This window comes from Oncorhynchus gorbuscha, unplaced genomic scaffold (genome assembly GCF_021184085.1).
Source record: "Oncorhynchus gorbuscha isolate QuinsamMale2020 ecotype Even-year unplaced genomic scaffold, OgorEven_v1.0 Un_scaffold_6924, whole genome shotgun sequence".
In the NCBI taxonomy this organism is placed as follows: domain Eukaryota; kingdom Metazoa; phylum Chordata; class Actinopteri; order Salmoniformes; family Salmonidae; genus Oncorhynchus; species Oncorhynchus gorbuscha.
Window position 1 is genome coordinate 1 of NW_025750422.1, and position 15,000 is coordinate 15,000.

The following is a 15,000-nucleotide window of genomic DNA, read 5'->3' on the forward strand; positions in this document are numbered from 1 at the left end:
CTACAACACATCATCCATAGAGCCCTCAACCTTGATCTACAACACAACATCCATGGACTCCTCGGCCCAGCATGATCCTACAACACATCCATAGAGCCCTCAGCCTTGATCCTACAACACATCCATAGAGCCCTCAGCCTTGATCCTACAACACATCACAACGTTAATAGGTTTTGATCCAAAATGCCCCCCATAGGGCTCTAGTCACTATTTAGGGAATAGGGTGGGTCAGGTGCTGTTTCGGATACACGCCAAATCAAGTGTGTGTGTGTGTGTGTCTCTCTCTGTGCGTGTGTGTTTTTGTATGTTAGTGCTGACGATTAAACCTGAGGAAATGTCAGTTATTTTTGTTTTTAAACAACTAAATTGACCGACATCGGGTTCAATGACTTGAATTAGGTTGTTTCTGTGAGCCTCACATCCAGCCTGAAGTGTGGGATGTAGAGGAAGTTGTAGTTTCTCTAGAGATAAACCACATCCAGCCTGGAAGTGTGTGATGTAATAGGGAGCGAAGTTTCTCAGAGATAAACCACATCCAGCCTGAAGTGTGTGATGTAATAGGGAGTTGTAGTTTCTCTAGAGATAAACCACATCCAGCCTGAAGTGTGTGATGTAGTAGGAGTTGTAGTTTCTCTAGAGATAAACCACATCCAGCCTGAAGTGTGGGATGTAGTAGGGAGTTGTAGTTTCCAACAGGCCAATATTCTACATAGTATAGCGTAGAAGTCATGGTCATTAACAAGCAACGACCATAATCCATTGCGCAGCTACTTGTCCGGTCTGAGGTGAGATCCTGAGGTGATACAGAGAGCAGCTGTTGCCTAGCAACATCGCTACCTGAAAATACATAATCTAAGAGATTGATAGTAGGTATTCAGAGGTCAAAAAGCCTTATTTACTTTGAAGAACTACTAAAAAATAGTCATTTTATTAAAGTAATGTGAATAACTGATGGTTTATAAGTGATCAGTAGTAAATGGTCAGTGAGGGGCCTGGTTTAGTCTGTGTTATTACAGCATTCAATCCACATAACAGCGCATTTAATGTTAATCTAAAAAATCTTTTGACACCTAAAATCGGTGATTCGTTTTAAATTAATTTCTTTAACGAACTGAAACGAGCCCAAAAAGCTTTAAATCAGTCAGGAATAGTCTGCGTGATGCTCTAGCACTCACCTGAAGAAGACATTGAAGCCGAACAGTGTGACCATGATGACCAGGTATCCAATCACTCCCACAGCATAGCTCAGCTTATAGACCAATAGAAACCATTTATACACCATCCTGAAAAACACACACAGTGAATAACCTCTCTCCCTAGTGGTTACCCCCCCCCCTCCAGGACAGTGAATAACCTCTCTCCCTAGTGGTTAACTCCCCTCCAGGACAGTAAATAACCTCTCTCCCTAGTGGTTAACTCCCCTCCAGGACAGTAAATAACCTCTCTCCCTAGTGGTTACCTCCCCTCCAGGACAGTAAATAACCTCTCTCCCTAGTGGTTACCCCTCCAGGACAGTAAATAACCTCTCTCCCTAGTGGTTACCTCCAGGACAGTAAATAACCTCTCTCCCTAGTGGTTACCCCCCTCCAGGACAGTAAATAACCTCTCCCTAGTGGTTACCCCCTCCAGGACAGTAAATACCCCCCTCCAGGACAGTAAATAACCTCTCTCCCTTGTGGTTACCCTCCAGGACAGTAAATAACCTCTCTCCCTAGTGGTTACCCCCCTCCAGGACAGTGAATAACCTCTCTCCCTAGTGGTTACCCCAACCTCCAGGACAGTAAATAACCTCTCTCCCTAGTGGTTACCCCTCCAGGACAGTGAATAACCTCTCTCCCTAGTGGTTACCTCCCCTCCAGGACAGTAATAACCTCTCTCCCTAGTGGTTACCTCCAGGACAGTAAATAACTCTCTCCCTAGTGGTTACCCCCCTCCAGGACAGTAAATAACCTCTCTCCCTAGTGGTTACCCCCCCCTCCAGGACAGTGAATAACCTCTCTCCCTAGTGGGTTACCCCCCTCCAGGACAGTAAATAACCTCTCTCCCTAGTGGTTACCCCCCTCCAGGACAGTAAATAACCTCTCTCCCTTGTGGTTACCCCTCCAGGACAGTAAATAACCTCTTCCCTAGTGGTTACCCCCCTCCAGGACAGTAAATAACCTCTCTCCCTAGTGGTTAACCACCCTCCAGGAAAGTAAATAACCTCTCTCCTAGTGGTTACCCCCCTCCAGGACAGTGAATAACCTCTCTCCCTAGTGGTTTCCAGGACAGTGGTTGCCCCCCCCTCCAGCATACCGTGGTGTCCAAAAGGAGAGTGGTTAACCCCCTCCAGCGCACCGTGGTGTCTGACAGGACAGTGGTTAACCCCCTCCAGCATACCGTGGTGTCTGACAGACAGTGGCAACCACCCCCTCCAGGACAGTGGTTAACCCCCTCCCTCCCCCCTCCAGGACAATGGTTAATCCCCCCCCTCCAGGACATTGGTTAACCCCTCCAGGACAGTGGCTAACCCCTCCCCCCTCCAGGACAGTGGTTAAACCCCCTCCAGGACAGTGGATAACCCCCCCCTCCAGCGTACCGTGGTGCCTGACAGGACAGTGGTTAAACCCATCCCCCCTCCAGGACAGTGGTTAACCCCCCCCCCTCCAGCATACCGTGGTGTCTGACAGGACAGTGGTTAACCCCCCTCCAGGACAGTGGTTAACCCCCTCCAGGACAGTGGATAACCCCCCCCTCCAGCGTACCGTGGTGTCTGACAGGACAGTGGTTAACCCCCCTCCAGGACAGTGGTTAACCCCCTCCAGGACAGTGGTTAACCCCCCCCCACCCCTCCAGGACAGTGGTTAACCCCCCCCCCTCCAGTGTACCGTGGTGTCCGACAGGACAGTGGTTAACCCCTCCAGTGACCGTGGTGTCCGACAGGACAGTGGTTAACCCCCCTCCAGGACAGTGGTTAACCCCCCCCCTCCAGGACAGTGGTTAACCCCCCTCCAGGACAGTGGTTAACACCACCCCCCACCCCCTCCAGCGTACCGTGGTGTCCGACAGGACAGTGGTTAACCCCCCTCCAGCGTACCGTGGTGTCCGACAGGACAGTGGTTAACCCCCCCCTCCAGCGTACCGTGGTGTCCGACAGGACAGTGGTTAAACCCCCCTCCAGCGTACCGTGGTGTCCGACAGGACAGTGGTTAACCCCCTCCAGCGTACCGTGGTGTCCGACAGGACAGTGGTTAACCCTCCCCCTCTCCAGCGTGCCGTGGTGTCCGACAGGACAGTGGTTAACCCCCCTCCAGGACAGTGGTTAACCCCCACCCCACCCCTCCAGCGTACCGTGGTGTCCGACAGGACAGTGGTTAACCCCCCTCCAGGACAGTGGTTAACCCCCCACCCCCTCCAGCGTACCGTGGTGTCCGACAGGACAGTGGTTAACCCCCCTCCAGCGTACCGTGGTGTCCGACAGGACAGTGGTTAACCCCCCTCCAGCGTACCGTGGTGTCCGACAGGACAGTGGTTAACCCCCCCCTCCAGCGTGCACCGTGGTGTCCGGCAGGACAGTGGTTAACCCCCCCAGCGTACCGTGGTGTCCGACAGGACAGTGGTTAACCCTCCCCCCTCCAGCGTACCGTGGTGTCCGACAGGACAGTGGTTAACCCCCCCCCCTCCAGGACAGTGGTTAACCCCCACTCCACCCCCTCCAGCGTGCCGTGGTGTCCGACAGGACAGTGGTTAACCCCCCTCCCCTCCAGGACAGTGGTTAACCCCCCCACCCCCTCCAGCGTACCGTGGTGTCCGACAGGACAGTGGTTAACCCCACCCCCCACCCCCTCCAGCGTACCGTGGTGTCCGACAGGACAGTGGTTAACCCCACCCCCCACCCCTCCAGCGTACCGTGGTGTCCGACAGGACAGTGGTTAACCCCCACCCCCCACCCCCCTCCAGCGCACCGTGGTGTCCGACAGGACAGTGGTTAACCCCCCACCCCCCACCCCTCCAGCGTACCGTGGTGTCCGACAGGACAGTGGTTTGCGTGTCGCTCTGAAGACGACATAGCTGGTGATGACAGAGAACATTCCCCACATGGAGAGAAACCTCCACCAGTAGAGTTTTATAGTGAAATAGAGAGGAACCACCCACATCTGGAGCAGGGTGACCAACTGGAGAGAGAGAGAGAAGGGGGAAGGGAGAGAGACAGAGAGAGAGACGGGGAGAGGGGGAAAGACAGAGAGAGAGACAGAGAGAGAGACAGAGAGAGAGACGGGAGAGGGGGAGAAGGAGAGAGACAGAGAGATGAGGACAGAGGGGAGCGAGAGACAGGGGGGAGAGAGAGAGACAGAGAGAGAGAGAGAGAGAGAGACAGAGGGGAGAGAGAGACAGAGGGAGAGAGAGACAGAGACAGAGAGACAGAGGGAGAGAGAGAGAGACAGACAGAGGGGGAGGGAGAGAGAGAGAGAGAGAGGAGACAGAGGAGAGGGGAGAGAGAGAGAGAGAGGGAGACAGAGGGAGAGAGGAGAGAGAGAGAGAGAGAGAGACAGAGGGAGGGAGAGAGAGAGAGAGGAGACAGAGGGAGGGGAGAGAGAGAGAGAGGAGACAGAGGGAGAGAGAGAGAGAGAGAGAGAGAGAGAGAGAGAGAGAGAGAGAGAGAGAGAGAGAGAGAGAGAGAGACAGAGGAGAGACAGAGGAGAGAGAGAGAGAGAGAGAGAGAGAGAGAGAGAGAGAGAGAGAGAGAGAGAGAGAGGTGTCAGGTGTGTGTGTGTGTCTTTAACCACATACACATTTCTAGTGGATGTAAATCAGTCATACACACCGTCTGGCTCCTGTAACCCACCATTTTGGATCCAACCCACCCAGGCAGTCGCCGGCTGCTGTACTCACATTGTATGAGCGGTTGTGCCGCTGCTTCCACTGTACCAGTACGATCTGAGCCACCACTAGCGTAGCGATGAGGATGAGCACCATCTCTGCATGCATGGCCTCATGGCCCCGGTGCTTCACGTGCAGGCGCTCATGCTGTACTCTGGGGGGGGGGGGGGGGGGAGAAGGAGAGATCTAAAAGGTGCCATGATGAAGCTCTCTAGAATGAGAGCAGTGTCAAAAATAACTTCCATGAGCTTCTCTGAGATCTAGCCTTGTGGGACACTAACAATAGTCAGATACCAGGACGTGGATGAATACTCCCAGAATTCACTGCAGTAGGTACCAGAGACATACAGTGGATTCAGAATTCACTACAGTAGGTAGGTAGCAGTATTCAGACCCCTGGACTTATTCCACATTTTGTTACATTACAGCCTTATTTATAACATTATTATTTTTCCTCATCAATCTACACACAATACCCCATAGTGACATCACAATACCCCATAACGACATCACAATACCCCATAATGACATCACAGTACCCCATAACGACATCACAGTACCCCATAATGACATCACAGTACCCCATAATGACATCACAATACCCCATAATGACATCACAGTACCCCAAAATGCCATCACAATACCCCAAAATGCCATCACAATACCCCAAAATGCCATCACAATACCCCATAGTGACATCACAATACCCCATTGTGACATCACAATGCCCCATAGTGACATCACAATGCCCCATAATGACATCACAATACCCCATAGTGACATCACAATACCCCATAATGACATCACAATGCCCCATAATGACAAAGCAAAACAGGTTTTTAGAAATGGCAAATGTACTAAAAAAAACAATGAAAAAACAAACTCCAAGCGGGCTGTCATGTGACTTTTACTGAGGAGTGGCTTCTGTCTGGCCTCTCTACCATAAAGACCTGATTGGTGGAGTGCTGCAGAGATGGTTGTTCTTCTGGAAGGTTCTCCCATCTCCACAGAGGAACTCTAGAGCTCTGGCGGAGTGACCATCGGGTTCTTGGTCACCTCCCTGACCAAGGCCCTTCTTTCCCGATTGCTCAGTTTGGCCGGGAGGCCAGCTCTAGGAAGAGTCTTGTTCCAAACTTCTTCCATTTAAGAATGATGGAGGCCACTGTGTTCTTGGACCTTCAATGCTGCAGAATGTTTTGGTACCCTTCCCCAGATCTGTGCCTCGACACAATCCTGTCTCGGAGATCTCCGGACAATTCCTTCGACCTCATGTCTTGGTTTTCGCTCTGACATGTACTGTCAACTGTGGGACCTTATATAGACAGCTGTGTGCCTTTCCAAATCATGTCTAATCAATTGAATTTACCACAGGTGGACTCCAATCAAGTTGTAGAAACATCTCAAGGATGATCAATGGAAACAGGATGCTCCTGAGGTCAATTTAGAGTCTCGTGGCAAAGGGTCTGAATATTTATGTTTTTTTTGTCATTATGGGGTATTGTGATGTCATTATGGGGTATTGTGATGTCATTATGGGGTATTGTGATGTCATTATGGGGTATTGTGATGTCATTATGGGGTATTGTGATGTCGTTATGGGGTACTGTGATGTCGTTATGGGGTACTGTGATGTCATTATGGGGTATTGTGATGTCGTTATGGGGTACTGTGATGTCGTTATGGGGTATTGTGATGTCATTATGGGGTACTGTGATGTCATTGTGGGGTACTGTGATGTCGTTATGGGGTACTGTGATGTCATTATGGGGTATTGTGATGTCATTATGGGGTACTGTGATGTCATTATGGGGTACTGTGATGTCGTTATGGGGTACTGTGATGTCATTATGGGGTATTGTGATGTCATTATGGGGTACTGTGATGTCGTTATGGGGTACTGTGATGTCGTTATGGGGTACTGTGATGTCGTTATGGGGTACTGTGATGTCGTTATGGGGTACTGTGATGTCATTATGGGGTATTGTGATGTCATTATGGGGCATTGTGATGTCACTATGGGGCATTGTGATGTCACAATGGGGTATTGTGATGTCACTATGGGGTATTGTGATGGCATTTTGGGGTATTGTGATGGCATTTTGGGGTATTGTGATGGCATTTTGGGGTATTGTGATGGCATTTTGGGGTATTGTGATGGCATTTTGGGGTATTGTGATGGCATTTTGGGGTATTGTGATGGCATTTTGGGGTATTGTGATGGCATTTTGGGGTATTGTGATGTCACTATGGGTTATTGTGATGTCACTATGGGGTATTGTGATGTCACTATGGGGTATTGTGATGTCACTATGGGGTATTGTGATGTCACTATGGGGTATTGTGATGTCACTATGGGTTATTGTGATGTCACTATGGGTTATTGTGATGGCATTATGGGGTATTGTGATGGCATTATGGGGTATTGTGATGGCATTATGGGGTATTGTGATGGCATTATGGGGTATTGTGATGGCATTATGGGGTATTGTGATGTCATTTTGGGGTATTGTGATGTCATTATGGGGTATTGTGTGTAGATTGGTGAGAGAAAAAACATTGTTTTAATCCATTGTGTATTCAGGCTGTAACACAACAAAATGTGGAATGAGTCAAGGGGTATATATACCTTCTCACTGCCCAATTACGGGTTCTACTTTCTCACTGTCCAATTACTGGTTCTAAATGAGGACTTACTTCCAGTTCTCCCTGTGAGTCATTTTCAGGAGATCCCCCTAGAAGAGAGGGGGGAGAGAAGAGAGAGGGAAGAGATAGAGAGAGAGAGTTCTTTTAGAACACACTAAAAACTACACATATCTAGGACTAAGTATCAGCAACACAGGTAGCTTTCACAGGGCTGTGAATGAGCTGAGAGAGAAAGCAAGAAGAGCATTCTATGCCATTATAAAATAACATTAAAATAGAAATTCCAATTAGAATCTGGCTCAAAATATTCCAATCAGTTCTAGAACCAGTTGCTCTATATGGCAGTGAAGTACGGGGTCCACACTCTAATAATGAATTTACCAAATGGGACAAACATCCAATCGAAACACTGCATGCAGACCGTATTGCAAGTGCAAAGAAAAATAGAGCACGTAGAGCAGAAGTGGGCCAATACCACCTCCTTATTCAAATAGAACAAAGAGACATCACATTTTACAACCATCTAAGAACAAGTGACCCCAAAACATTCCATCAAACAGCTCTACAATGTCAAGAGATGAAACAAGAGAAGAGTCCCTCAGCCAGCTGGTTCTGAGGCCCAGTTCACTAACCCAAACCAACCCCATAGAGCCTCAGGACAGCAGTCAGCCAGCTGGTTCTGAGGCCCAGTTCACTAACCCAAACCAACCCCATAGAGCCTCAGGACAGCACTCAGAAAGTCTGGCCCAACCAAATCATCACAAAACAAAAATAAAAATATATCACCTATTGGAAAGACACCACAAGAAATCAAAGTAAACTTCAATGCTATTTGTCTCTAAACAGACAGTACATGGTGGCAGACTATCTGACCACTGTGACTGATAGAAAACTGAGGAAAACATTGACTAGGTTCAGACTCAGTGAGCACAGTCTGGCTATAGAGACCGGTCGTCACAGACAAACCTGGCTGCCCAGAGAGGACAGTCTGGCTATAGAGACCGGTCATCACAGACCAACCTGGCTGCCAGAGAGGACAGTCTGGCTATAGAGACCGGTCGTCACAGACAAACCTGGCTGTCCAGAGAGGACAGTCTGGCTATAGAGACCGGTCGTCACAGACAAACCTGGCTGCCCAGAGAGGACAGTCTGGCTATAGAGACCGTCGTCACAGACAAACCTGGCTGACAGAGAGGACAGTCTGGCTATAGAGACCGGTCGTCACAGACAAACCTGGCTGACAGAGAGGACAGTCTGGCTATAGAGACCGGTCGTCACAGACAAACCTGGCTGCCCAGAGAGGACAGTCTGGCTATAGAGACCGGTCGTCACAGACAAACCTGGTTGCCCAGAGAGGACAGTCTGGCTATAGAGACCGGTCGTCACAGACAAACCTGGCTGCCCAGAGAGGAGAGTCTGGCTATAGAGACCGGTCATCACAGACAAACCTGGCTGCCCAGAGAGGACAGTCTGGCTGCCCAGAGAGGACAAACCTGGCTGCCCAGAGAGGACAGTCTGGCTATAGAGACCGGTCGTCACAGACAAACCTGGCTGCCCAGAGAGGACAGTCTGGCTATAGAGACCGGTCGTCACAGACAAACCTGGCTGCCCAGAGAGGAGAGTCTGGCTATAGAGACCGGTCGTCACAGACAAACCTGGCTGATTTCTTTAGATTTTCGCATGATGTCAAGCAAAGAGGCACTGAGTTTGAAGGTAGGCCTTGAACTACATCCACAGGTACACCTCCAACTGACTCAAATTATGTCAATTAGCCTATCAGAAGCTTCTAAAGCCATGCCATAATTTTCTGGAATTTTCCAAGCAGTTTAAAGGCACAGTCAACTTAGTGTATGTAAACTTCTGACCCACTGGAATTGTGATACAGTGAATTATAAGTTGAATAATCTGTCTATAAACAATTGTTGTAAAAATGACTTGTGTCATGCACAAAGTAGATGTCCTAAACAACTTGTCAATACTATAGTTTGTTAACAAGAAATGTGTGGAGTGGTTGATGAACGAGTTTTAATGACTCCAACCTAAGTGTATGTAAACTTCTGACTTCAACTATACATAGAGATGAACCTGGAGAAGAGTCCCCTAAGCAAGCTGGTCCTGGGGCTCAGTTCACAAACAAACCCCATAGGGGACAGCAACACAATTAGACCCAACCAAATCATGAGAAAACAAAAAGACAATTACTTGACACATTGGAAAGAATTAACAAAAAAAACAGAGCAAACTGGAATGCTATTTGTCCCTAAACAGAGAGTACACAGTGGCAGAATACCTGACCACTGTGACTGACCCAAACTTAAGGAAAGCTTTGACTATGTACAGACTCAGTGAGCATAGCCTTGCTATTGAGAAAGGCCGCCGTAGGCAGACATGGCTCTCAGGAGAAGACAGGCTATGTGCTCACTGCCCACAAAATGAGATGGAAACTGATCTGCACTTCCTAACCTCCTGTCCAATGTATGACCATATTAGAGAGACATATGTCAATGTTATTAGTCACATGCGCCTAATACAACAGGTGTAGTAGACCTCACAGTGAAATGCTGAATACAACAGGTGTAGTAGACCTCACAGTGAAATGCTGAATACAACAGGTGTAGTAGACCTCACAGTGAAATGCTGAATACAACAGGTGTAGTAGACCTCACAGTGAAATGCTGAATACAACAGGTGTAGTAGACCTCACAGTGAAATGCTGAATACAACAGGTGTAGTAGACCTCACAGTGAAATGTTGAATACAACAGGTGTAGTAGACCTCACAGTGAAATGTTGAATACAACAGGTGTAGTAGACCTCACAGTGAAATGTTGAATACAACAGGTGTAGTAGACCTCACAGTGAAATGTTGAATACAACAGGTGTAGTAGACCTCACAGTGAAATGTTGAATACAACAGGTGCAGTAGACCTCACAGTGAAATGCTGAATACAACAGGTGCAGTAGACCTCACAGTGAAATGCTGAATACAACAGGTGTAGTAGACCTCACAGTGAAATGCTGAATACAACAGGTGTAGTAGACCTCACAGTGAAATGCTGAATACAACAGGTGTAGTAGACCTCACAGTGAAATGCTGAATACAACAGGTGTAGTAGACCTCACAGTGAAATGCTGAATACAACAGGTGTAGTAGACCTCACAGTGAAATGCTGAATACAACAGGTATAGTAGACCTTACAGTGAAATGCTGAATACAACAGGTGCAGTAGACCTTACAGTGAAATGCTGAATACAACAGGTGTAGTAGACCTTACAGTGAAATGCTGAATACAACAGGTGTAGTAGACCTCACAGTGAAATGCTGAATACAACAGGTGTAGTAGACCTTACAGTGAAATGCTGAATACAACAGGTGTAGTAGACCTGACAGTGAAATGCTGAATACAACAGGTGTAGTAGACCTCACAGTGAAATGCTGAATACAACAGGTGTAATAGACCTCACAGTGAAATGCTGAATACAACAGGTGTAGTAGACCTTACAGTGAAATGCTGAATACAACAGGTGTAGTAGACCTGACAGTGAAATGCTGAATACAACAGGTGTAGTAGACCTCACAGTGAAATGCTGAATACAACAGGTGTAGTAGACCTTACAGTGAAATGCTGAATACAACAGGTGTAGTAGACCTTACAGTGAAATGCTGAATACAACAGGTGTAGTAGACCTGACAGTGAAATGCTGAATACAACAGGTGTAGTAGACCTGACAGTGAAATGCTGAATACAACAGGTGCAGTAGACCTTACAGTGAAATGCTGAATACAACAGGTGTAGTAGACCTTACAGTGAAATGCTGAATACAACAGGTGTAGTAGACCTCACAGTGAAATGCTGAATACAACAGGTGTAGTAGACCTTACAGTGAAATGCTGAATACAACAGGTGTAGTAGACCTCACAGTGAAATGCTGAATACAACAGGTGTAGTAGACCTTACAGTGAAATGCTGAATACAACAGGTGTAGTAGACCTGACAGTGAAATGCTGAATACAACAGGTGTAGTAGACCTCACAGTGAAATGCTGAATACAACAGGTGTAATAGACCTCACAGTGAAATGCTGAATACAACAGGTGTAGTAGACCTTACAGTGAAATGCTGAATACAACAGGTGTAGTAGACCTGACAGTGAAATGCTGAATACAACAGGTGTAGTAGACCTCACAGTGAAATGCTGAATACAACAGGTGTAGTAGACCTTACAGTGAAATGCTGAATACAACAGGTGTAGTAGACCTTACAGTGAAATGCTGAATACAACAGGTGTAGTAGACCTGACAGTGAAATGCTGAATACAACAGGTGTAGTAGACCTGACAGTGAAATGCTGAATACAACAGGTGCAGTAGACCTTACAGTGAAATGCTGAATACAACAGGTGTAGTAGACCTTACAGTGAAATGCTGAATACAACAGGTGTAGTAGACCTCACAGTGAAATGCTGAATACAACAGGTGTAGTAGACCTTACAGTGAAATGCTGAATACAACAGGTGTAGTAGACCTGACAGTGAAATGCTGAATACAACAGGTGTAGTAGACCTCACAGTGAAATGCTGAATACAACAGGTGTAATAGACCTCACAGTGAAATGCTGAATACAACAGGTGTAGTAGACCTTACAGTGAAATGCTGAATACAACAGGTGTAGTAGACCTTACAGTGAAATGCTGAATACAACAGGTGTAATAGACCTCACAGTGAAATGCTGAATACAACAGGTGTAGTAGACCTCACAGTGAAATGCTGAATACAACAGGTGTAATAGACCTCACAGTGAAATGCTGAATACAACAGGTGTAGTAGACCTCACAGTGAAATGCTGAATACAACAGGTGTAGTAGACCTTACAGTGAAATGCTGAATACAACAGGTGTAGTAGACCTTACAGTGAAATGCTGAATACAACAGGTGTAGTAGACCTTACAGTGAAATGCTGAATACAACAGGTGTAATAGACCTCACAGTGAAATGCTGAATACAACAGGTGTAGTAGACCTCACAGTGAAATGCTGAATACAACAGGTGTAATAGACCTCACAGTGAAATGCTTACTTACGAGCCCCTTATAACCAACAATGCAGTTTTAAAAAATACAGATAAGAATAAGAAATAAAAGTAACAAGTAATTAAACTGTATGTAGAGATAATATGACATTTGTAATGTCTTTATTCTTTTGGAACTTCTGTGAGGGTAATGTTTACTGCTAATTTTTAACATATGTTTCCCATGTCAATAATGCACTTCAATTCAAATTTAATTGAGATGAAAAGAGAGAGAGAAGAGAGAGAGAAGTGGAGAGAGAGAGAGAGAAGAGGAGAGAGAAGAGAGAAGAGAGAAGAGAGAAGAGAGAAGAGAGAAGAGAGAAGAGAGAAGAGAGAGAGAGGGGAGAGCACAGAGACAGAGAGACAGAGAGACAGAGAGACAGAGAGACAGAGAGACAGAGAGAGAAGAGAGAAGAGAGAAGAGAGAAGAGAGAAGAGAGAAGAGAGAGAGAGGGGAGAGCACAGAGACAGAGAGACAGAGAGACAGAGAGAGAGAGAGAGAGAGAGAGAGAGAGAGAGAGAGAGAGAGAGAGAGAGAGAGAGAGAGAGATAGAGATAGAGATAGAGATAGAGATAGAGAGGTGGGGGGGTTGTCACAATCAAGAAAAGAGAGAATACAGGGCGTATTCATTGCGGAAACCGTTTACCGAACGGAAGCAAACAGAGCAAAACGTGTCTATTGGACAAATTCATCTAGGTCCCGCCCCATTTCGTTCTGTTTGCTTCCGTTTTGCTACAGAATTGTCGTAATGAACACACCCCACATCTCGCCCATTTCTTAGCGAAGGGAGTCATTTATAGTAACGTTACACGTTAGTAGTCTAGACTTGTAAAACAAGCAGATGTGTGATATTTACGAGATCTAGCTCGCTTTACGTTAACCTAGATGACGCGTTGATTACAAATGTCTGCAATAGGTGGTTAACTGGCGTTGATCTAAAAATAATAATAATACAAAATAAATAAAAGTCATATGATTACTAGCTATTGCAGCTATCAACCAAAACGTATGGAGAAGGACTGAATCTAAGACGCATTTTTTAAATGTTGCCACACACCCTGTCGTAGTAGAATAATCTATCTATAGATGTTTTCAGGTTAAACACAACGACCCATTGGGAACCGCTAGCATTTAGCATTTAGCTTCACGACCACGTTATGCATGCCGTCAATTCACCTGGTTGTATAAACAGTAGCTAACGTTAATTGTTGAGCTAACTAGCTAATAAACACAGGCCGTTGTAAGCCGTAGATAACCATATAAGCGTTACCTGGGGTTGAAGTCCAGCCATATCTCCTGTTGTTATTGGAGCTAACTAGCTAGCCGGCTCGCTAAACACACAACTCGACTTAGAAACTGACAGCTACGCTGCCAACGTAAGAATTCCACGTACCGTACGTAGTTTACGTAAGACAGCCTCGTAGAAAAAGCGTAAAAAGGTATATGCATGTCCCTTATTAAGGTCCTTGTGTAATTGTAATGTGATATTGTACCCCACTAGCTCGATTGTCCATTGTTTGTAATCTATGTATGCTTGTGTTCCCTCATGTGCTTTATGTATTGATTTGTTTTTAATAAAATTTAAAAAATTAAAGCATAAAAAGATGCTTGATCGATTTATTTTCATTTGATTTAACCTTTGTTTAAACTAGACAAGTCAGTTAAGAACAAATTCTTATGTACAATGACATCATACCAAAAAGTCTCCTGCGGGGACAGGGGGCTGGGATATTTTTTTATTATATATAGGACAAAACACACTTCACGACAAGAGAGACACATAAAGTTGAGACAACACTACATGATGTGAAGCATAAAGAGAGACCTAAGACAACAGCATGGCAGCAACACAACATGGTACAAACATTATTGTGCACAGACAACAGCACAAAGGGTCAAGAAGGTCGAGACAACACTACATGATGTGAAACAGCCACCAAATATTTATGTCAATAAATACAATTTATTTGTCTTTTCAGTTGTGTTATTTGTAGTGCATGACGCTATAATATGATATATAATATATATAATATATAATATAATATACTATAATTATTATCCACCATAGTAACGTTAAGGATTTTATGCATCAAGAAGTTCAGTCTTATTTTGGGGGTTGAAACGGTCAATTTTTTACAAATGGAGTCAATCGATATCAAGTCTGATAAGCACGGATATTTCTGTTATCTGTCAATCATATTAGTGTGAAAATAGGACACGTTATTTTATTATGGCAATAAATGTACAACATGAGTAAAAGACAAGACAAAGATATCAATGTTTATTATCTGTTTTGTTGATTATCTATTTCCCTTGCTTTGGCAGTGTAAACATAGGTTTCCATGGCAATAAAGCCCCTTGAATGGAAATACTGTTGAATCGCATATTAGAAGTGAACTGTGTTGCCTCCAGTATTAGCGCCCAATCTGAG

The 15,000-nt window shown here is 45.8% G+C and overlaps 1 protein-coding gene across 1 annotated transcript; it reads right to left on the reverse strand.

Moving 5' to 3' along the window:
* Positions 1-131: 131 nt before the first annotated feature.
* Positions 132-13,956, reverse strand: LOC124029599 (RING finger protein 175-like; the record flags this gene model as incomplete). The annotated part of the gene is given in 6 exon segments (XM_046341257.1): positions 132-145; positions 1,176-1,283; positions 4,000-4,154; positions 4,873-5,014; positions 7,555-7,592; positions 13,840-13,956. Coding segments are annotated over 6 exon segments (478 nt in total), but the record flags the coding sequence as incomplete, so codon positions are not given.
* Positions 13,957-15,000: the final 1,044 nt, after the last annotated feature.